Here is a 25159-nt window from a genome sequence, read left to right as displayed (position 1 = left end):
AACTGTCAGTTTTATTATTGGCTCTTTGATTATAACAATTATGTAGATTTAACCCCATGAATGTGTGTGATACTCACTGGCCTCCAAATTCTGCGTCTGCTTTTCTACTGAGCAGCAACAGCTTTACTACCAAACCACAGTACTTCATATTTGTCATGGACTAAGTAGTACTCTGTTCCTTTCCACACAAGTTCAACAACTTTCAAGTTTGATTTAACATCTATATTTGCATTGCTACCCGTTCTACAACTCATTCTCCAACAGAAAATCAAAATGACAGTGCTTTTGAATTATTTTAAAATGGGTGGCTATAAGGGAGCAGCCCTGGTACTCCAGGCTTTAATATCCAGAAATTATCTGAGTAATCATGGGTTCACTCCCCAATTTGGTCATTTGTTTTATTTCACACTCCAAACATCTGGGTCTTATTTGGGGCAATAAACAAGCTAGCTTGTTCGCCTTTGTTATTAAGAGCTCTGTGGCATTGTCCTTGGAGAACAGCCTCAGGGAACATGATGCAGTTGAAGTTACTTTAAGGGAGAAGTGGTTCCATCACAAGCTTGGGCATAACCAAGAAGCAATAAAAATGAATTAATGCATAACAGGAGACTCAAGACAGAAAGTCAGGAGTTACTGAACTCTACAGAGTTACTAAGTTTTCTCCTTTAAACAGCACTGACTTGGGAAGCAGTAAAGCAGGAGCCCTGTCCATTTCAGTCAATGGTTTCACCAGAGAATCCTATTAGCATCAAGAAATATGTTGTGGTCATTAATGTAACTTCTTCCTTTGCTTTGTATCACTTCCTTTTCATAAGGGGAAACAGCCAAGATACAGCACCCATTTAAAAAAGTCAACCTTGTTCATTCCTTTCTGTCAGCACCTCTTTATATTACTACACCAGGAAATAAAACCGGACGATACATGATGGAATTTCAGTGAGGCTGCTACAAGGAAGCCCAGCACAACCGTATTACAGGATTATGGTAGGGAATAAATGAACTTCTTTATTTACGTGACATGTTAGTACAGAAGCTTTCCCCAAAACTGCCAGAGATCCCGCTCTATGGCACTAAGGGAGTGTTTTCTGAAGGAAAACTGTTTACAAGAGTTACAACTCGGAGACCCCTATTACAAACCCAGCAGACTGGGTGGTCCTGGTTCTCATTCTCAAAGCTGTCAGAAGTAATAACCCTTATTAGTGACTTTTCATTAGGCTGAAATAGATTAGCTCCCCTCTACCAGAAGCAAGCTTACACGTCTTTGCACGAAACAGCAGCATACTCTACAACACTTCAGTTTCAATATGAGAATCCTTCCTTTGGTTTGGTTTCTTTAGGATCTCTTAACATAAAATGAGACATTAAGATGGAACATAGAGCCAGTACATCAGAGATGTCCCCTGGCTAGGAACAAATTAGTAACATAAACTAAGTATGAGGAACAGGTTTAAACTTCAGCCAAAGCCAACATGAAGAAACAAAAAAGGTGTATATGCATTAAATATTGAGGTCAACACCCTGAGTCATACAGAAATGGACAGAAATGTTAGTACCACCTTCAGTGAAGAAGGGAATAGAGAACCTTAAGAACCAGAGAGTGTTTATTAACAACATCAACAGCAAGAAAATCCTGCAAATCCAGAAGCAGCAGGCAAAAGTGCATGGGCAATCTCTTAACTCAGTAGCATATTTATAAAACCAGTTATATTCATGCAGGATGGGAAGCTATAGCTGCCTTTATCAGCCTTTCATGAAAGAATTTACGATTTCTCTTAACTATCATTTAAATAAATCCACAAAAGTTGATCAGTAAACCCTCAGAGATGCTCTCTGAAGCTGTTTCTCAGTTTTTGGAGTGCTTTTAGTAAGTTCTATTGTTTCAAATAATAAAAAAAATGGATTTACACAGAATCTTTCATTTTTTATATCTCCAAAACCCTAACACAGAAAAAACGTAGTTACTTTCTCATTATTCCTCAACAGACTACATGAATACAACAGGAATTTATTGAAGGAATATAAAGAAGCTATTGCAGCACCCCTCAGTGTCCACCATTTTTAGTACCTCATCAATTTTTGTCAAGGCAGTAAGAGTAAACCATGGTTAGACCATTTGCTGACACCAGACAGTAAACTCCCCAGGTCAGGGCTGAAACCGTGTGAGGAAAGAAGAGTGAGTTTTAGCATGCCTATCTCCAAGCTATGCTACCCAGCTGATAAGTCTTAAAAGTTGATATTAATCTAACCGTTTCCAGAAGTCAGAAATAGCTGTGAATAATCAGGCAGAAAACTCACAAGTAGGACTGTTACTGCAATGTTACCAGAAGCAATAGCAGACTGTCCCCGTCTGATCTGCTGTAATGACTTGATACCAGCCCGGCTCACCGCAGTCTCCATATATAGTAAAGAATGCTCCTGTGGCACGTCACTCCTGCCTCCCCGGGGCCATGTGCCAAGCAGCGCTGTTAAAAAGGAAGACTAGCAGAATCATCTCCTGCCCGAAATCAAACTCGATGTTTCACAGAGGGACCATCCTCCAAAGCCAGCAGAATGACTATAAGGGAATAATGAAGTGGAGCTAAGAGAAGCCCATACGCTTGACTTAAGCCTGAGAATGAAACACAGCTCTTGTGACTGCTTCATCACAAGCCGGTGGGAATTACCTATCGCAACTCATTCAAAGGACACTTGCTCATTAGGGAGCCACAAGGGGTAACCAGCCACAAAAAATCCACTGTCATTAATGAAGCTCTTATCTAAAAATTGAGCACACTCAGTTTTGCTGATAATGGCTTTTGATCCAATTCCACTTTCCCAGCAAGTTATCAAGTGCTTCAAACCTAGCAGTTTCCATTTCTCTTGTGCATTACACCTACCCCACTCAGAATTATCCACGAGAAAAAGTACAATGTACATCTAATATACATAACATCAGCGTGAACCCTAGAATCCTCCTGTCTTCCTGTGATCCTCACCATAACACCTCAAGACAAAGATCTAGAGAAAAGATCATCTCCAAGGAACTGAGAACACAATTCTAACATAAGGTGAACTATAAACCAACGTGAATTAGTTTGTTCTGTTCTATACGAAAGGCTGCAGCTTCTGGTGTGTTCAATGGACACAGTTAAAATGGAGTTGTGCCAGAGGAAAAACAAGATCAATATTGTACTGGTCTGACAGAAAGCCTTCAAGACCTGGATGTTCATACATTCCCCAAGAATAAAAACACGTTAAGCAAAGCACTCCAAATTCATAATCATTTCACAAAGGAACAGGATGATTTAAGGATTGCTGTGCTTGACACCATGAAATTCAGCCAATAACACGGTGTTTCTAAGATGGCAAGAAGTATAATCCTCCTAATATGAGGAAGCTCAGAGAAACAAAACCCTTTTGATAAGGTTATTTAAGCTAAACAAAGTTCAACCAAATTATTCCAGACCAGTGATGCAGCAGCTCTTACCCAACAGTTACACAGACCTTGAATTATTTCCTACAGATCATGGAGAAATGTCTGCTAAATCCTTTAAGTGTTTTGCTTAAGCAAATAACTCCCATAAATCTTCACCAAGTATAAAAAGCTGCTAAAATCAAACAAGCAAGCCACAGAAAAGAATAATGTTTAGAACTCTGAAGGAATATTCAGTGCTGATCAGCTCTTCCAACTGAGTTATGGTTACATTGTAATGGAAGTGTCATTATTCCATCTGCTTTGTAATCATCGCTTTCAGAAGCTGAAGAATCCTGTGGTTACAGAACCTCTTGTCTACATAAATGAGACCCAAATTTGTTTTTCCATGAGTTCTTATGGGTCAATGACCTACTATGAAAATGTTTTTGATGAAATCAAGCTCGTTTATTTTCATGTTGTTAAAACAAACCTTTTTGTTTTGTAGCCCTGGTCCGATGTACTAATGCAAACCAAAACCAATTCACTGAAGCATGCATCCTGCTTTCTTGCTAGCTGCCCTTTGCCTGCCTTGCACTTTTCCTGTGTTTGGATTCCTCCTGTGCAGAGCTATTGACAGAGCTGCTAATGGCTTCCTTCACAAAAGAGGGGCCAATTTATTTTTTTTAATGTGTACAAAAGAAATAAAAGCTTCACTCTTGCATCAGCAATAACAAGAAAACTGGGGCCGACCAGCAGTGGCTGAGTAATATGTAACTATATAATTATGTGCTACAGACAGACATAGTAACTATGAAATCTGAGGATATTAGTGCACTCCAGGAGTCCACAGTACATAAACACAGTTATCTGGAAGTGCCATTTTCCCAAATGCATATAACCAATTAGAAGATAGAACCACTACACATCTACACATCTCCAAAAAAGCAGTGTAAGTAGTTTCTCACAACTACTTTATTCACCAAATAGTCCCCAAATGGTAAGAAAGTGACAGCTGCTACATCATTTAAGAATATATTCCAACAACAGTGCCATAAAAATAAACACATGAAGAAATATCGCTCTTGTTCACTTGATTTAAGGACAACAGAGAGCAGGAGGGATTCATCCTTGAACTAGTTTATCACTGCAACAGGCTAAATTAAGGTAGTCCAGCAGAAACAAAGCAGCAGGTAGTTCAGGGCACTCAGACCACCATCTGATCAAGGCATACCCTTGCTTCTTTTACCTGTTCTTCCTATTTTCTCACCAGATTGCGTGCACAAGATGTAGCTCATGTAAGGCATTTAGCAGCAGTAGAAGGCAAAGAATGATATTTCTACTCTGTAAGTATGTTTGTGCCACTCACATCAACTACAGCTGCATATAAAGTGTCTCTCCAATTAGCAAGGACACAGACATTGTCAAACCTGCTGCTGATAGATACGGAACAGGTTTTGCCAAGTTGACCATGAATAATTTCCTGAATTAATCCACAACTACTTTCTCAGTCCTGAAACTACAAGCACAGCAATCAAAGAATTTGGTGGCAAACCGACAGTTTGCCATGTTAATAGGGTAACAGAAAGGGACAGGCAGTTTTTACTGTTTTCTCAAACTATCCTAAGACATAGAAACCATTTCCAAGCACATAACCTGTATGAGCATCAAACAACGGCTCAGCTGTGTACAAAGACAATTACATGTTTCGATGCCTGAAATAATGCTTAGCTAATTTCAATAAAAGCTCAAGTTATATGCTCTGAAATCAGGAAAATAGCCAAAATCGAGATCCAAATTGCAGATGGCTCTCACCCGAGGCCAAGCTATCATCAGACCACATTATACGCCTAAGCACTGCTGCTTCCAAGCACGCAGTGCCCACACAATGTCCAAAGTTTGCCTCCAAAAAGGACCCAGTATTTTTTTTTGTGTTGAAGCTTTTTCTTGCTCCTCTAGAAGAGCCACGCTTCTATATTTTGCCTTTCTGGAAAATAGTGTAATGCTTTTGTTTCAAAGCTATAGTGATAGCTCAGCCTTGTGGTACATCATCTGAAGTTCAATCAGTGAGTCCTTATGAATATCTACTGACCAAAGCTGTGGCCACAGTCGTTTTGAACACTGTTCTGAGGCAGGACATCTTTTCAGAGCTGCAAGAAGTGGCACTGACATCTGAAGTAGCCAACAGCTAGTTGCTTAGGTGCTGTAATGGACCAGGACCACAGCAATGACCACCACACACTGTTGGACTAACAGTTCACAGCAAAAGATACTGTAGGAAAGGCTAAAACTGGAAGTTGCACTACATATGAAATGAACAAAATTCAAAAGGAAATTGATACATTTTGGACTTCAAAAAGAATTTAATGTTATCTTAAAGCTTTAAGTACATTTCGAGACGTGCATTTTACTACTCTCTACATATGAAGGTGATTTACCATTACCGGACGGTATCATTCTACTTCAGCTAAAACAAAGTAACATTTTCCTGATAAATTAATATCAATAATAGAACACATTATTCACTATCTGAACTGCACATCTGCATGAAACAGGCCATACTGGAGTATTTTCTTCAGACCTTAGCTGTTGTGAGAATCTTGACTCTATATGGAAATGTATGTACTGGAGATCTTACAACATTCCTTTCCAACCAGAACAACTTTTTGGACTAAGAGTTGTAAATGTCCCTTCCCCCACCACAATTTTATATTGACTGTGTACTTGAATTGGGGGAACAGCAGAGATATAAAACCTTTCCTCACCATATCTGCTATGTCCTTTACACAAATGACCGACTTTCCTCTGAAGTCCTGGCAGTTAAATAGTAGAAGAAAAATACATTTGGGTGAAATCTTCCAGAGCAGCCAGTGTGCAGTAGCGAGAGAGCAGTGAAGTACGTGAGCCATGCCTTGGGAGCACTGCTTTTTGCTGTTTGAGCCAAGAGCAGCACATAAAGTTGAATCGAATCAAGAGCAGTATAAAATTAATGAGCTTCCTTCTTTCCTTCCAAGAATTAATAAAGGTGAGCTGACAGACTGAGCCAAGATGTGTCTCAATAAGACACAACATTTGCACTCCTCCCCAGTGATTTACTCAAGTGTACTATTCACACTCAAACCATCAATATCTGTTACTATTTTATTTGGAGACACACACACACACTCATACACACCAAGAACTACCATGTACTTGCTATTAGTTTTGTTCTGTGTGATTCTCAATGTAAACTGAGATACTGACTGTATCACTAAGCAATCCACCGTTTCTATCTTGTATAGCAGTTGCCATCATACCTCCTGAATAAATCTTGTAGCTATTTATCTTTGCATTACTGTTCACATTTCTCAGGGAAGCTAATGATTTTGCTTAGGATTATTTTTAAGTAAGTCTTACAGGAAACAAGGATTTGTTACTGCTGACCTGACGGCACTCCTTTCCAGTCAGATATCCAGCATGAGCTTCCTAGCAGGGCAAAGGTCAGCTGAAGTCCATGAAACACCTCTGCTCTAGCCATGAAAAAGCAGCAGAGCTTTCTGAAGTCTCAGGCCTCTCCAAGAAAAGCACAGGATATCCCTAGTACCTGAATTGTAGGCAGATAGTTCAGTACAAGGAGAATAAGATTTGGAAAAGATGATAAGCAGCTTAGTTTCTTGCAACAGATGAAACATCAGAAAACATCCAGTATTGGAACTGATTTCTAGCCCACCTAGAGCAGCATCCTGTTTCCAGCAGTGCCAATATGCAGGTGCATACAGAACCATAAGCACAGGACACACAAGCACAGCTTTGTTAGCTTGCAGCCTCTCTCAGATAGTCTTAGCTGGATCAAGTTTTTCATGTTCAGCATCCTTCAATGGATCTCTCTTTCATGAACACAGCCAACCTTCTGCTGACCATCTGTGAGCTTCTATTTTAGTCCTGTAAGAGCTCCAACATTTTAGGATTTCCCTACCCCTCCTCCCCTCTCCATTTCCCTGTTCTTCAACCCTGAATTGCATTTACTGTATTATGTCACAGTCACTCAATCTCATAAGGTACCTCCTACAATTCCGAAGATTGGGCATTTGGATTAAAACTGCCCATGAAGCAGTTTTCTGGAAGGATATAGAAGGCTGACAAGAGATGGAGTGGCTTGGGTCTCAGCCCCTCTGCTAACAGAGTAAATCTTGATCATGCTGGTTATTTTATATATAACTCCAACAGCACAAGAGGCAAATTCATACAAATTGGCTCTTTAAGAAAGAAGGGACAAGGCTGGAGGTCTTGGCTCATAGTTTAGCCAGTCAAACGAGTCAAGCCAGTTCCAAAATACTTTGTCTGGCTGGAAATGATACTTGTGGTTTGAAGGTTAGGTGAATCTACCTACCAGTATTTAGAAAGATTCCATGGAGAATTCAGAGACCATCGGCTCCAATAATGAGTCATAAACATCTCAGACTTAAAGTGAAGGTGTTATCCAGTTACAAGCCCACAAAACAACTAAAGACAACTCTTTCCTCTTGGAAGAAAGGAAAAGCATTGATGTAGACTAGCTCTGATTTAGCTATACACAAGAGACAGCAGAACAGCTCTGCAGCAAGACATGGACTGTTTGGGGACCAGAAAGTCACTCTGGTTTTACAGTACATAAGAAGACAGCACAGAGTAGGAGATCACAGCACTTGGATCAGCAATAAGAATGGCAGAATAATGAGAAAGCAGAAGTAATGACACAGACCAGTAAAACCTGTAGTAATCCAGGCTCACAAAAGAAAACCAGGAAGGTGCCTCTCATGCAGATGCCCAAAGAACTGCATGATGTTACAGGAAGATGTGACATATCACTGTGATGTATTTACAGAGCTTTCACACATGAACATTTCAGGACTCAACTTTTTATCTTCACATGGACATTAGAAGTCAAGAGCTTTTGTGTGGCTTCTGCCACAGAGGATGAACTAGAACTCACACAGCTCTCATGATGTCACTTTGGGATAGCTGCTCTCTGAGAAGAAGACAAAAGGCGAAAATAGGGAGAACGATTTCCTGTACTCCACAGAAACAGTAAATGCACACTGCTCCAGAGTAAAAATTAGAGAAGATTTAACCTTCCTCTAGGCTTCTGGTTGTGAATCAGCAGCAGGGTCAAAGTGTGGAACAAGTTTTGTGCAGCAAATTGACGAAGGAACTCATGAACTGTGTATGAGGGCGTTGCTGCTACTTTACTGCTACCAGGATGAGAAAATTATAAAGATTACTTACTTATATTGTGGTCCTCACTTAAGTGCTAAGAACTACACTATGGCCACTTGAAAGGTAAGACCCACACCTCAAAACACCACCACTCTTAAGAAAGCAGTAATGCTGTACCCATGCAAGTTAAACCAAACACTCCAAATAAAGTCCTGATTTTCCCATGTATTTTTCAGAGGGATTGTCTGAAAGGGAAGCCTTGGCCAAACCCCAAACTGTAAAGTAAAAAGGAATGGAAGTGACTCACATAATATTAGGAATACTGTGCAATACAGTGTGCTCCATGATTGTCCCATTGGCCTCCAGGAGCAAAATCAACAGCATCCCTTTGGATACTCACACCCAAAATGTTCTCATTCATCATGTTAGACTCATCCTAACGTAAGCAGTCACACAGACACTCCTTTGAAAGGCAGTGCTAAACTTGTCTTGAAAAAGCAAGATAAAAGAGACTGCCTTTTCACACATTGGTTATAGAATTCCTTTTTACTGTTTTAACTGGAATAATATCTCACAAGATATGCAACAACCATTATTAACAATATTAATTAAATATTAAGCAACATCAATAAATAATACTTGAAGCTGCAGCCATAAGCCAACGCAGCAAGGAGCTTCGCATTGCTAGCTCAGACTCAGGCAGTGCAAGAATCAAGTATTAGTCTATCCTTCAAACCAGGAGAACAAGAACACACCTGAAAGTGGTGCAAACCGAATTTCAGGGTTTAAACTCTTTGCCAGCTCCCACAAAGAGTGGCTAAATTTACAACAGGTCTCTGATAGAAACTGTTTGTGCCCATTTACAACAGATTACATCAGTGACACACAGACTGTGATCTGGGATTAGGCAGCACAAGTTTGTTTTATCCTATTGATGGAGATTGTTCGAGAAGTAATTCTGCCCAGTCTGAAGCAGTAACTCAAATTCTGACATATGCTATACTTGGTTCCTCAGGAATCAATGGGGAATGCTATCGTCTTTGACAGCAAAGAAACCCATCCTTCCAAAATGCAAAGACACTGCACCTTCAACATGCCTCCAAGCAGCCCCAATTCATGCCATTCATATCCTCCTCAGAGGGGAAGGTCCAGTGTCAGGAGCTGCCTGGGTAGCAGAACACAGGCACAAGGCTATCAATCCTCACTCCTGAAGCACCACCTGATCCTGGAGAGTTTGGTAGCAAACCTGGTACTACACCAACTTACATGTGGTAGCTTGAGAAGGTAGAGGAAAGTGTGCAAGTAATAAAATTGATTAAACATCAGATCACAGCTCTAAATCCATTTTAGTGTGTCTTTGTTCTCCAGCGTTTCCAGATAAGCATTTTATGATCACTGATCTCCAATTAGATATGCTATCCATAATGTCATAGGGAAATGCAGACATAAAAGAATAAAGCTTTTTTTCTGAAAGGTTACATTCAAACTGTCTTAGATATTTGCAAATGCATACAGCTTCATAAATACGGGTTGTGGACACAGTTCCAGAAATGCATCTACACTGCACACACTGCAAAGCCTGTATAAACACTATAGATCTGTCCAGGCTGCCAAAGACTCGCAATAAGCCTTTGTTTACAACAGCAAAGAACTGTCCAATGCTTTCATTGTTTTGCCCCTCCTCTGAAGCACTTAGCAATCTTTCCACTCAGCATGTTAATTACGGAAGATGCTTTTTGTATTACATGATTTATTTAAAGCCTCTTCAATCTCAATTTATGAAATCCAGATTGTGAAGCATCACAAAGCAATTTATTCTTCTCCTTAGCATCTCTGGTCACTAAGAGCAATCTTACAGCACACTATGCCAAATAAATACACTTTAATACCTTAATCAAGCATTTGGGAAACCAGTTACAAAGGCCCAATGCACAATAGCATCTCTGCAGTTAAAGGTCAAACGCAACTTCCATTTTGAACTCTGTCTTAGCACAAAATCAAGCCCATACATGCATAGGCAAGGATTAAAATCTGGATTTTAGTTTTTCATTTGGTTAAAGCTAATCATTTTTTCCAACTTAGAAAAGATTTGATTTGGCCATGCTTACACATTCCCCCCCTCCTCTAAACAACAAAACATATTTTTAGTATTTTCAGATGTTGAGATCTTTTATGCTAGCTACAGACACTAATTTGAGTAGAAAGAACCAGCCATCAGCCAAAGTCCAGCCTTTTGAAGATAATGCAGCTACGTGACAATTTCTGGCAGTTGGCTGTGGAAAAGTCAGGATCTGTTGGTGTCTTATATCCTGCCTCATTTTTCACATAAATGTGTGCCATACATCTGGCTCTGGAAAAAATCTCAGATCATCTTTTAGGCCCACCAGTATGCCTCTTTCTTCTTGATCCCCTCTGTACACGGAATATCAGAATCATTTTATCTTTAAACCATACAGAGTGTTAATAGCAAAGCATACAGCTGAAATGCTAAAATCCAAAATCAATGTGGGTGTAACACTTTGTACCAGTATAGCACTGTGTTTGTACAGGCATATGTACGCTACTTCAAACCACCAAAAACAAAACCAGGGAAGAGGATCAAAGTCAGACCTTTCACAGTTAACTACTAAGGGAAAAAAAACAGTGCAGAAGGAAACTAGCTAAAAAAGAACTGGAGCTTCTGAAGCCTTCCACGCACAACAGGCACAAGGTGTGGTTCTGAAACTGCTCCCCTGCTACTGGCAAGAAGGACATGACTACGACAATTTACAAGTGGCACTGTAAAGTTTAGCAGAACATTTCCATAGCTTCTTAACCACTTACTGAACAGATGCACACATCTGCCCGGCCCAGTCTGTCGTTCAACATCAGCCAGGAGCATTTTGGGGAAAGAAGCACTTCAGAGCTAAAGGAAAGGTGATCACTAGAGAAGCCTGAGGAGAAGCTAACAAGCCTGAGAGGAGACAATGGACACACACAAGTCATACTGAACCATAGGCTTGGCAAGCGGCGCAGTATTGCACTGCACCAAAGCACTGCTGGCTTGTCTGAGGCTCAACACCAGTGCAACAAGTAGAGGGTAGTAAGTGGTATGCACCAATTATATCCATTAATGTTGCCTCTTAACTTCTTCTGGTCAACTACCTCACCACAAATCTTTGTATTTTGGAATAGAACTATAGAAACTTATTGGAATAAACCCACTAGAAACACCTCTGGTTTTCCAATGTGGTAAGTATGACTGGTCATTCTGAAGAATTCTTAGGACTCTGCAAAATAACTTCTATTACTCAAACCACTGAATTTACTAAGAGGCGATGGCTAAAATTCCTGCGCCTTTGGAAAGCCGAGTACAAACATGCTAAAGTTAGAAGTGGCTTCTACATTCCACATTATTTCTTAACCTTGTACCATCCGTCATTTTACCATAAATTGCACTATGCGCTTCCTTCAGCTGATATTGACAAGCTTTATTAAGCTAATATAAAATTTTGGCAATATGCTGCTCTGTATCTAAACAATGCCTTTAGAGCCTCCAACTGGTATTGGGAGCACTAATCTCCCACAAAAACAAAAGTCAGAGTCAAATCCAAACACCTGGAGAAGCACCATCCTGGTGCCTGTGGCAGCAGTGGCCAAGAGCTTTACAGACATCTGACTGAAAATTTACTATTACACAGGACAGAATTCTGTTCATTTACTCCATTAATAACGATGGATTTGCTTCACTATCCAGACAAGTGAAAATATATTGTACTAAAATAATATTGGCCTAAGGGTATGTCCTTTGAATGATCACCATGGGGCGGGTGTAGGACAATATACATCCACTGTTACTTTGAATGGAAGACCTTTATATATGGTATCTTGCCAGGAATAGAAATTACTCTTGTTTTTTTCAAGTCTGACTCAATGCAGCTGCTGTGTTTCAAAAGTTAATGATTACTTTTGCATCTACTTCAATAGATCAAAAAGGAATGTTATTCCAAAATCGAAGCAGTATAAGCAATTTTTATTTGTTATTTGAAAGAAATTAAATGGAAAAAAGCCAGGTTTTTAAAATTTAAACAGCATACTTTCTTCATTAACATTTTGCAATGTTTGACAATACTTAATAAAATAGCTTTAATATTACCTAAAATGTTGCAATTTAGCCTTTATAAGTTATGCCAAACTTTCCACAGTTCATTCTCCAAAGCCTACTGACTCATAGTTTTGTCCTAAAAATGATTTAAGCTAAAATACAAAAAAGTTGCAAGTTTCCAGGCCTCCCTTTCATAACTACATTAATTTAGGAAATATTTTAATGACAGGCAATCCTAAAAGAGAAGCAGAGATGCAGTATGTTCAACAGGCCAAGTTAAGAGTCCACACAGGAAAAAGAGAGAGACTTTGAAACCTCACATCCTTAAAGAGACATTATCAAAGGTTTCACATTTCCTAACTTCTGGTTTCACAAAATAATGATTTTCACTTGCTAAAAGAGCAGGATCTTCAGAAAACAACACACTAAGATAACATTTGAGTATTATTTCTGGTTTCTAACAGCTAGCCCTTCTCCCAGATATTTTCTGAACTCATTCCATAGTTTAACTACATCTATCTCTGTCCAAATAGAGAAAGGTTTGTTTAGATATATAGACACACACATACATATATATATAGAATGAGCTTAAAACTACGATGCATTCAGTATACTGACTTGCGCAGATGACATATAACATGAACAAACTGTTTTCTACAGTGTCAGGCTATGCTTAATTTTGGAAAATTAAACTGTTCATTCTTTATTGCCCAGGAAACATGAGAGAAATCAGCTCTGGTGAAACTCTTTTCCTGAAAGTGCTTTCTAACTGAATATAGGTAAAAATGGGTTATAATCACAATTTAAAATTCACCTCCCTTATTGCCATAAATGGAGCTTTGAAATTCAAGACCAAAACCCTGAGTAAATTCATGTAAAAAGTTCAATGCACTAGTTAAACAACTTAAATGAGAATCTAATTCTGAGCCCATCTGAAACAGTTTTAGTACAGTATATGCTCAATACTCCACACTTCTCTCAATCTCTAGTGGGAACTTAACTTTTGAAAGATGCTTTAGAAAATAAGAATTAGAAAACACCAAGTCCTGCAACAAATGCCTTGCAGGTAACAGTTACCAAGCACAAAAACCTGCTTCTCCATTTAACAAACAGTGCTCCAAACCAGCATGAGATTTTATGCTAGTCACCTACCTCTAACAAAGAGTAATTCTCAGAAGTATGTCAGTTTACAGCTTCATGACAATGCTAAACAGTACAGACTGCTCAGAGGAGCAATTGGATATAGCACTACTGTGGTACTTCCTGATACTGAAGTTTATCCGCTTGCAGGGCCAGTAGTTTCTATAAATCAGATCCTGGATTAAGACCCCTCTTAGTGTCACCTTTTTTTAATAAATTAAACTGCTGCCAAAAGCAAAGGAAAACCAAAATGTCATCTCCACCAAGTCTTGCATTATACCCTGGCATTCACTAGTATCACTGGCATTGTGCAACTTGAAAGCAAATGAAGCTAAGGAGAAAATTATGTGTTAGAAACACTGTTGTTCTCAGAAGAGACAACTTCAATTTCCATTATCATAGATTTTATATATAGATGAATACAAATATATAATCTACATATAATATGAAATTGTTATAAACATATCTTCTTTCACCTACATACCAATCTAAACAGTTGCCCAGATAATGACCTTTTGATAATGTTATTAAGATTCTGGTGTCACTGACAGTTACATTTTCTTGGCAAGCAATTACACATTTTACTTCAACTATTAAGTATCATGCAATATAAATTCAATGGGGTTTAAAAGCGTATCTGAATTTAAACAGGCACCCCTCTCTTTTCTTGAAAGAAGTTTACTTTATCATCATGAAATACTGTAAATGACCATTAACAGTGAGGTAGAAAACCTGTAGATTTCCCACAGATATAGAAATAGACATACTTACAGCCGTTCAAGTTGTTTTAGATCCTGAAACGCTCCACGTTCAATCACGCTAATCTGATTTTCTTCTAAGTGTCTGCAATTCCAGAAAAAAGTTAATTTTAAGACAACAGAATACAAAAGCTTCCCTGCTTCTCTTCACATATGCTACAAAGCCATTTCACAGAAGTACAAGTAACAGTTATAATCAGAGATGATTAAAAACATGGCACTGTTTCTCTTGGTCAGTAACAAGAAAGTGAGTCAAACATTGCCTCCTGACTGCCAGATTTGGGAACTGTTTTTGTTCCTAAACTTTTATAGCCATAACCATTATGCTCAGAAAGGTGTTTGTCTTGAAGCTGATTGTTACATCTTTAGTATATTACTCTTTGTTTATGTAATGCAATTGAGATAACTGACTCCTACAGTCCATAGCAGGAACCTACTCAATGTCAACATATTTTTGTCCAGGCTTTGTGTTCTGCAAAAACTTCAGGCTTGACCCAGAGTAAACCACTCATAAGCAATCCAAAGGGGTTCAAGCCCTCTAGAAATACAGCCACGGCAGCTATGTGTCACAGCCCTGTATAGTCCTGCCGTACAACATGGTGTAAAACCCTAAGGGAAGAGTCCCTGGTTTCCACTGCATCTGACCCAGCCTTTTTTCACCTCTGAGACTAAGACAAGGAGAAGTTACAAGCAATGGAGACTCGCTCCTCTTTGATTCACACTGTACAGGAAACGACTGTTCATTTACACAGCTGAAATGCTCTTTAGAGGTATAGTGGAAGCCAAGGAATAGAAAGACCAACAGCTCCATTTAAGCCAAATTTTCCTCTCACACACCCATATTCTGCTTCTGTAAGAGCATTCACATACATAGACTTGGTCTCTAGGCCCTCTGAACATTTTATGTGGCTTTAGCTGTAACACAGAAAGGAAGAACTTGACACATAGTAAGTCTGGGCTCAGCCAAGACTAACTCGTGCAAAAAGCACCGTTTTTGCCTGTTCCCAACAGCCACTCCTCCACTCCCAACCCTATGAGATGCTCAGAGCGGTTCAACTGGATAGCAGTTGAGAAGAGAGACAGCAAGAGAGTATTCCACAGCTAAAACCACATAAGAAGATCAAAAAGTGAAATTTAGAAACCCCAAACACGTGAAGCAGAGAGGTATGCTCTTAAAAGGAGGGGTAAGAAAAACTGCACAAGGAAAGCGAAACACGATGAAGTTACAAGGGCTAAAAGGAAAACATGCACAAAGGAATATTTTGCATGTATGTTGTCAGTTTGAGACTGGAAGCTGGTTTCTGTTGCACTATTCTACCCGTTTCCAGATCATTTGTTTTTTGTCCGAAAAGAGAACTAGACTTCCTTTCTAGGAACTCTGGGACATGTTTTATGTTTCTGTGCTTTCAACTATATCCCCATTGCACATGGGGATAGATCTGTTTTTAATGGGTACATTCTGGTTTTATTTCTTATGACTTGTATAGCAAACACCTCACTCCTCAAAGACTGAATGAACATGTTACAAAAACCTGTACTGCATACAGAACAAAAAGAAACATCATGTAAAGATGGCAAGCCTTATTTTGCTTATTGTTACAGGCATTCAGGATAAATGACTGCAACAGCATTAGACAATGTCTGACACTATAAAAAACTCAACCAAACCAAGACAACTACTGACACTAACGATAATATAGTACATGCATTTCAATAGACTTGCAAACTGGTATTGACAGTTGGGATGGGAGCCAAGGAAATCTAAGTAACTCCACTGTTAGAGAGGAGAGAAACACCACAGGAACAAAAAGTCTTCCAATAGATTTGAAACGTTTTCTTAGTATATGACAACTTGCTCAAAAGTGTTGAGGTAGTAGGAGAAAAGACTGATCTCAATTCAATTCATTCATTCACAGTTCAACAGGTGCAGTTTTAAGGCTTATTTTAGAAGATACTCAAAGTAAAACATTGACTGCAGAGGGCAATCCTCAGAATTACACAAAGGAATCTCCAGTGAGCTGGTGAGATTATGTCCTGGGTGCAGCTGGTCATGTCCTGGTTATTTTTCTCCTTCCCAGTAGCTGGTGCAGCACTACTGTGTGTTAAGTAGCACTGTGTTAAGCAGTGTGTTACATCTGAGCGTTTTAAGTCTGAGAACAATGCTGATAACACACCAAAGTTTTAGTTGTTGCTCAGTAGCACTTACTCTGATCGAGGACTTTTCCATCTCATGCTCTGCCAGTGAGGAGGCGCACAAGAAGCCAGGAGGAAGCAGAGCCAGGACACCTGATGCAAACGAGCCAAAGGTGTATTCCACACCACAGCACGTCATGCCCAGTATAAAACCTGGGGGGAGTTACCCACAAGGGCAGATCACTGTTTGTGTCAGGCTGGGTATCAGTCGTCGGGTGGTGAGCGGCTGTATCAGGCTTGTGTCACTTCTGTTTATTGGTTTTTTACCTTTCCCTTTTTAGTTTTATATTCTCTCCCCATGTTATTTCCCTTCTCATTATTATTAGTAGTAGCAGTTTTGTATTACACTTTAGTTATTGGACTGTTCTTGTCTCAACCCATGGGATTTATATTCTTTCTATTCTCCTCCCCATCCCAAACTGGGGGGAAAGGTGAGTGAGTGAGCGGCTGTGTGGTGCTCAGTTACCGGCTGGGCTTAAACCAGGACAGATTACTTGGGTGTTTCTTGATTTTTGATAGCTGTTTGTTTCAGAAGGGGTCAACAGAGTGCTAAACGAACCTGCCTCTGCCAGCGCTGGGACCAACTCAAGATTAGGTTTCTGTCTCTGTCACTAAAACTTGGAATTAGAGTGCAATGGTTTAGTGACGTACGGCTGGTGAGCTAGACACCACACACACAGAATGTAGTCACTATCATGCAACTTGCTAAACAGAACTAGGTATCAATTCTTGTTTCTTTTAAAATAAGATTAGAAATTTGAGCTTAATCCATTGGTTACTGTCAACATAAATAACTTGGATGTTTCAGAAACGTTTTCAATATAAACATCTCAGCCACTGCTTATGAACACACATGTATATACAATCTCCTCGATAACACATCAATGTTTCTCATTGAGAAGCTTGCACATTTGCACCCCAACAGCAGCATTCAGTCACTCAGTGACCAAACACAAGCCCAGTGAAGGCAGAAACCAAGAGTTACTTTAAATGAGAGCTCCAGAAACACCAAGTTCCTAAGGGCTCAGCCTCAACTAATTCAGCACACTACATTCAAAACTATTCTAAATCTCTCATCTGCCTTTTTTCCTCCACCCTCTCATACATGCCCAAATGTTTAAAGCTAGATACTGGATTTTACATATAAAAGTAATGCAATGAACTTAATTTTCACGAAGCAAATAGAAGATCCCCACAGTATTTCTGGCAGAAGCTTCAATATCTAGGTCTGCTTCTGTGTTGATGTGAAGTGGATCTAAATTACTTGTTCAAGAAAATTAAAGGGGAAAAGTCCTGAAAGAACTGAAACATCTTCAAAATCTATTTCTGGTTCTTCTAACCCAAGATTATTTTCTTAAGAAAAAAATTCTATGTATAAGTACAATAAATATGTCTCAAGTAGGCCTGATTTTCATCACTAAATTAGCGGTGCCATCTGAGGTTCACAGAAGAGAAAACAGGAAATCCAGAATGACAAATTCTATAGACTGATGTTTGCCTTTTTGATGTTCAAAAGGCCCATTCAGAAGCACAGCTAAGCTCTTCCAGATCAAAAGACAGCACTACCTAAATCTTTTTGTATTTATTACTCCATATCAGACAAAGAGCAGCAAGGCAGCTTGTATACAAATAAGCTGTCTTTTAGTCAAATTCTGCTTCATCTTCTGCAAAAGTGCTATTAACGGCACTGGACCTTAAAGTGACTAAGTCTGAAAGTCCTGTTTGCTAGTGCTTCAGTGTAATTGATCTATGATCAGTGATTGGCAAGTGGACTGAACTTTTTACCTCAAGATTGATTAAAAGCCAGTGAGAAACACAAATAGCTCTGAAACTACTTTCAGACTTCAGCATGGAACTAAACTTTACTGTTTCACTACACAAACTGTTCCAGCTGCCTGATTTAAAACAATACAAACAACTGAATGATGTGCAGAAGTTACTAGCATCCGAACTCTAGAACTATGGACATTCTCAGGACCAGCACCCTAAAAGAGTCTTGTAAAGAAAGACAAGCTTTGTGTTGTACTCACAAGACACGGAGATTCTTCAGTCCTGTGAAGTCTGTCTTCGTGATTCTTGTGATGTTATTTTTTTCTAGATCACTGCAAAGGAAAAAGAAACAGCATTCAGACACTGTATCAGACCTCCAAAATTTGGTTAGCAGAAAGTATCTCCATCACTGGACCATCCATCAGCTGCTCAAACTGGGCAAACTAATGTTTTCAGTAAAAGCTCAAAAAAGCAAGACATCAATCCTGATGCATTTTGCCTCCTTCTCTGAGTACATTGCTCTCATACAAGGAGTTTTTTTCATTTTTGTTTCTAGTACCAGTCCTCACTCTATGTTTCTTTCTCCCTCAAGACTGCAATCTTGTAAGAGGCTAAATACACTCAAGACCCAATCAGTGTAATACAGCTGAAAGAGTATTGAGCCACAAAATGAAGGTCAAACTGGGGTTATGCTAAACCCAAGGGAGTCTAGCCTGCCACAGAAACTTAAGCTACACAGACCTTGAGAAGAGAACACTTACTTTAGTGACTCCTCTGCGTGATCCTACCCAGATGATTGGAAGATTTGCAAGGTTATGGTTTGTTGGGTTGGTTGGCTTGCTTTGATTTGTTTAGGGTTTTTTTTTTCAAGCACCTTCAGCCTCCTGATCCCAGTTTTTCGGAAATGCTGGTTTTCAGAAGATACTGTTAATCCCACTGCCCTGCTTCCCAAGTGTGCTCACCCTTTGCCAGTTCCCACCTTCTGTCTTTAAACTCTCAATTTCCTAACACCTCTGCTATGTGCCAACACACTTTCCTCGTGTGGTCACATACCAAGCATTACCTCCTGCACTCTCTTTCAGTCTGTGCTAATTTATGCTCCAGATTCAAAATTACTAACTGGAATCTTTCCCACAACAGGGAAAATCCAGTGTTAACCAGACTGGAGCTGCCCTTTTGTCTGCAGCTTTGCTTTGGAGTGAGCACACCAAAAAATATATACAAATTTCCAGTTTAAACTTATATCTTAGTAAAACAGATTCAAGATAAAACACCCTAGTTTTAAAATTGAGTCAAATTCAAAATAAAGGTATTTATAAACTAATTCTCCTTGCAAGACTGATCTTATACTGAAGGATAGCTCTCAGTACACTAACTTTGGAGCCTTTAGAGTCACAGACAACCAAGAATAATCCCTTTTGTTTCCCAACGAAACGAGTCTTTCTGTCATTTCATTTCAAAAGAGTATCCCAAATACCTTCTGGTGCTCCTGAGTTGCTGTTTTCTGTCTCCTAGACTTGCTCTGTTAGACTCCACTACAGTTCTCCCAGTTGAACATGTCCTGGGGACTGGGGTTTGGGGTTTCTTTGTAGTTTCTTTCTGTGCAGATGTTCCTACCTACCCTAGTGCTAACAGAGAGAGACAAGACACGCAGCTCATCTTTCTTCCTTGGTTTCAGCCATGCTTATTTAACAGAATAAGCAATATGCAGCAAACTTACAATTAATAAAACCAGATACTCTCCATCAGGTCACTACAAATGAGTTCCAAGTGTCAGTTCCGCTGGATACAAAGAGCCTTTCATGAGAAATCAATTTTCTACTATTAGAGGAACCTTTTTTTAATTCTGACTCCCATCTCATGTCTACCAAAAGCTGCTGAATTTCACAAATACAAGCCTTTGGGGTAACAGTTTTCATGCCAAAAAAACAGTCAGTATTTTTCTAGAGATCAGGCATTGTAAACAGCACGGTGTGATAAATTCCACACTCTACTGCCATCAAATGAAAATAATCTAATAGGAAAAAATAGCCATTAGGCTAGGCATTCATTTTCTAAAAAGACTATGAGATCACAGATCCACAGCGGGAAGTAGAGGCTTTTCCTATGCAATTTACTTTTACTATGGCTCCTGCATTAATGTGCACTGGGATACAACTCTCTTGTATTTAAAAGGTTCCACTTCTCTCCCATTTCTAGTAAAATTCAATAACAAAAAGATTACAGATTACAGTATTACTTTTAAGTACGTTTGTCAATCATCTGACACCTGCACTAACCTCGACCCTGAAATGCTTTCTGAAAATCAGACGGGTGTTACTAAGAGCAGTTTCAAGGTGATTATCTCGGTACAAAAAGGAACCCAAGGAAGGTGAAGAAATCAGAACTTACAGGAATGCCTCGACTGTCACATTTGTATTTGCAGAAACGCTGCATAGACGGCTGTCTAGGATGCTTCTAAGTGCCTGGCAAGTAATATAGCAAACACTGCAAAAGCTCTTCAAGTGTTGAGAACAGATTAATCATTTGTAATCATTCACATCCCAGCCTGCACGGCGGAAAAGTGCTCCTGGCTGCACAATTTCCAGTAATTCCCCATCACACATGCAGTTCCACAAAAGCTTTCTGGTACGGCTGCCACTTAAGCTAGTCTTTTCCCACCTCAGGTGAGGTCCTATTAGCAGGGTAGAACTACTACTAAGAAATACGTGAGTGTCCAAGCATAAATGAATATTCGTTTTCAATCAAGATCATATTTTTTCTGCAGACGTGAAGTAATATTCTTCTAAGGCATGAAATGAAAACTAATTGTCATGGTAACAAATGCAATTTTTCTAGTGTGGACCACATCATCAAATAAAGGCAGTTATGTATTTTGAAGTTTCACCTTGTTAAAGGGTATGTTTTCAATACGCATAGAAGAAACAGGACTGACTTGATAATCTAACAACTTCCCCAAATGCTTCTAACCATGAAAATAAAGAGGTTTTTCCTAATACAAACACTACCCTCCACCTATCACAACTGTAGATATTTAGATGAGTACAGGCAATAGTACTCATCTGAAGAAATATTTCCTATTTCTAACATACATAATTGTTTTCTGATATGTTCCCTAAATCTCAGATGCAAACAAATATGGAATTAAGCTCCTTTTACTGTCATTTTAACATGCTGGTGCATTCACTTACTGGAATTGAAAAGCTAAAAAACCCACTCAACCCAAGAACTTAATACAGTATGAGCTGCTTCAGAACTGCAGGTATATATCTGGTGCTTAGAAGCCTACAGTGACGATGATTACACTCACACTTCACACTGACAAAATCCCAGCCTAGATGTCTACAAGATTTGTGGCAGGGACAAACCAGCTGCAGTTCAAGATCTCCATCTTTTCCACAGCATCTTAATTTGCCACAGACAACAAAAAGAAAGAAGAGATTAAGGGCTACTTAAAAAAAAAACACACAGACCAACCAACCCCTAAAATTCAAACCGATAATTCTACAAATTGTCCATAATGAGAACTCTTGACTGAATTCTTCCATTAAAAACAGAAGCCTTATAGAGAGAGATAGTATTTTTTGCATCAATCCTACAGTGGGTGTTTCTAAGGTATAAGCAAGACATTAACAGTATTTGAAGCATGAATAATAGACTGGAGTGAATCAACAAGTGTTTTGTAATATTTCTATATAATCTGTTTCTGATTGCTATTGATAAATGTCAAAGTAATACTAATAAAATTCTTAAGTCATAAAATTGTTTAAAAACAGATAAAATTTTAGGATTTTGTTTATGCATCTTTGCATAGGACATAGTTAAGTAATAGAAGAAACATTTTCCTGTCAAGAAACCCATTTTCTTAAGCACAAATGGGTACTAAAAGGAGATGGGGGGAGAAATCCCTACATTTCAGCTAAATGAACAAGACAGCCAGTATCCTTGGTTGACCTGTGTCAATTATGCCTTAAAAACGTCCATTAAAGAAAACCCACAAAACATCCACCGCCATTGCATGTACCAGCCATCTTCTTCCACTGCCTTGATCCTGTTGATTGAATCGTGCTTTTCCCCAGGAATACCTTTGAATCACTGCCTACATTTTTCAGATTTTCCAGCTTAATTTCCTCTTCTGTTCTCAGTTCAGTTCTTCCACCCTAGTGCATCATTAACTACTCACTGGTGCGCCAGCATGACCCGATTGCAGGAAGCATTGGAAAGAATTAAATCTGAAATAAGCCACGCATAAACAGCTTGTGCTTTACTTGCATGTTGTTTCCCATCTGCTTTTCATGCCATTCCTTCAGAAGTTTTCCCTCGTCTCTATATCACAGAGGGTCTAGCAAAACACAGCATTAAGATAGTCAGAGTTCTCCAAGGCAGGCAGGAGACAGTTGAGGTGTATGTGGCAACAGAGTGTCGTTGGCCCCACTTCTGTCCATTTTGTAAGACCTAATTCCAAAGCATAGCTTTACTCAGGTTAAATGACTACATGCAGAACCACATTCCTGCCACAATACACAGCAATCTCCCCACCACACCACACCTTCCACCCAGCCTGAGACCAGTCTCACACACCAGCTCTATTCCTCTCTACTTTCAGCCCCAGGAACACTCCTGCTATTCAACATTCTTCCTCAGGTGAAACCTGCAATGCCCTATTCTGAAGATTTTAACATTCCTTGATCAATACATATCTTCAGACTGCTTTCTCCTCTACTCCCGCAGACTGGCCCACCTTACTCTGTATACATAATAGCAACCATTCTATTAATGCCTTCTGAAGGTTAGTGTGCAAGTCAAAGGCTTCCATTTCTGTAAGTGAAATTACTTGGACGATGCTCTAACTTGAAGAGAGCCATTGTTCATGAAGCTCACTTTGCCTAGACCATTTAGGATTTAACTGATAACTGCCGTCTCTGTCTCTGTTTTAGAAAGCAGTGTTCACCTTCTGAACATGTGCCTGCTCCAGCATGCTCTCCCTCAAGGCTTGTCTGCCATTTGAAGAAACACAGACTAAAACCTTGAACTACTATGTAACACTTCCTCCTCCTGTTCGCAGTAGGTCTAACACTGCTGCAAAGCAGCAGACTGCCACAGGTTACCCCCTCAGTCAATTAAACTTTGTGACTGAAGTTACTCAACTAATGCAGACATTAGTGGTTTACAGCTGGTATTTGTGGGCATCATAATATTTTATATTTCCTTTATAAAGTTTGGCAGCTGATTATGTGCTCACTAGCGGGTTTCAACTACAAAAACCTAAACCTTAACATCTAATCTTGGTTGCCTTTCAAACATACTGCTATTCATAAGAACCGTTGGAAGCAAGCACAGCTTGGAAATCATCTGAGTCAAAGGCACGGGGAAATTATACACTAAAGGAGAACAGAATTTATATCTGATCTATAACATCAACAAATACGTGAAGACATATTCATCCTACATACAGTCCTTATTGTGCAGAATTCCTGCGTTTTGCATAGTATGTGAGGCCAAGAGGATGTTAGATCTTGCTCAACACGTCCACCCCACCCCACATACATACAAGCCCAGCTACTACTCTTTGTCATTTCATGTTCAGATAAGATTGTCCCACCATCTATCAAAGAAAACTCCATTAAGGAACACAGGTCGCTTCTAGTGTGTCAGCAGCAAAGTTCATATCCCTCGCTTAAAAGAAAATGGAACTGTCATCTACATCAGCTTTAGTAAAGCTGTTGGTATCAGGTCTCTCTTGTTGATCTGTTTCCCTTTAGCATGTAACATGTTAAGGACAATGCAGGTGTGGCAGCTTTGAGAGAACAGGCATGGAAGGAATCATTTCAGTGGGAACAGAAACATGAATTGGACAGAATGGTACAAGACACCATGAAAGTGACTTCAGATGAACTATTAAAGGGAATTCTACTCATAAACATGTCCTGCTATGTTCTAATAACAATTTAATTCAATACATATTTTGTAGCTGTTGAAGATTAAGTCGCATAATATACACGCTTATTGCAAACAGGGATGCTTGGAGCAAGTGGAGCAAATCCTGCTTCATAGCAAGAATTCCTCTGACTTGCTTCACCTTTCAGTCTTCTTTAAAGACAATCTAGTGAACTTAAGACAACCTTTAAAATGTTTTAAAGCACCAACATTCTCTGGAGCATACCATTATACAGCTTCAAACAGCACCAGGAATGCACACATTTCCTCTGTCACACTGATGAAATTTCAGTTGATAATTATTGTGCTTCACCACTCAACACTTCCAAAACATCCGGACACTGCTCCGAGTCCCCACCCTATTCCTTGGACTGTAGGAAGTTTATGACTTGAGAAATAAATCCACTTGTCACTTCACATTACGTGCTTCTGTCTGCCAGACTCACGTACGTTGGCAAGTAACACATGCTCCTCTTACATAGCCTCTATGTGTCCAATATAGAAGATCAGAATTGCATTTGACAACATATCACCACTGCAATGAACATGAGCATTCTTACAAAAGAGCCAATAACAAAGGCAGATACTGAAGTCTTGCAACAATCTTCAAATCAATAATTCAATACTTAGAATAAAGAATCCTTATGCAATATTCAAATCCTTTCATATACAAGGATACAAAACCTACTAGGTTATAGCAAGTTCCTATTA

The 25159-nt window shown here is 39.3% G+C and overlaps 1 protein-coding gene across 3 annotated transcripts in view; it reads right to left on the bottom strand.

Annotated features, from left to right (window-relative positions):
• The window catches only part of SLIT3 (slit guidance ligand 3), a 518859-nt gene that overhangs the window by 472466 nt on the left and 21234 nt on the right, over positions 1–25159 (bottom strand). For all 3 annotated transcript variants that reach the window (XM_057415154.1, XM_057415155.1, XM_057415156.1), the window contains 2 exons: positions 18772–18843; positions 14562–14633 (listed from right to left, as the gene is read on the bottom strand). In XM_057415154.1, coding sequence (XP_057271137.1) covers positions 14562–14633; positions 18772–18843 — 144 coding nt within the window. The remainder of the gene's footprint in view (positions 1–14561; positions 14634–18771; positions 18844–25159) is intronic.

This window comes from Pezoporus wallicus, unplaced genomic scaffold (assembly GCF_028554395.1).
Source record: "Pezoporus wallicus isolate ANWC-B61680 ecotype Strahan unplaced genomic scaffold, APGP_CSIRO_Pwel_v1 contig_4161, whole genome shotgun sequence".
In the NCBI taxonomy this organism is placed as follows: Eukaryota; Metazoa; Chordata; class Aves; order Psittaciformes; family Psittacidae; genus Pezoporus; species Pezoporus wallicus.
Note: the sequence above shows the minus strand (reverse complement) of the source record. Positions and strands in the feature narration are given on the sequence as shown.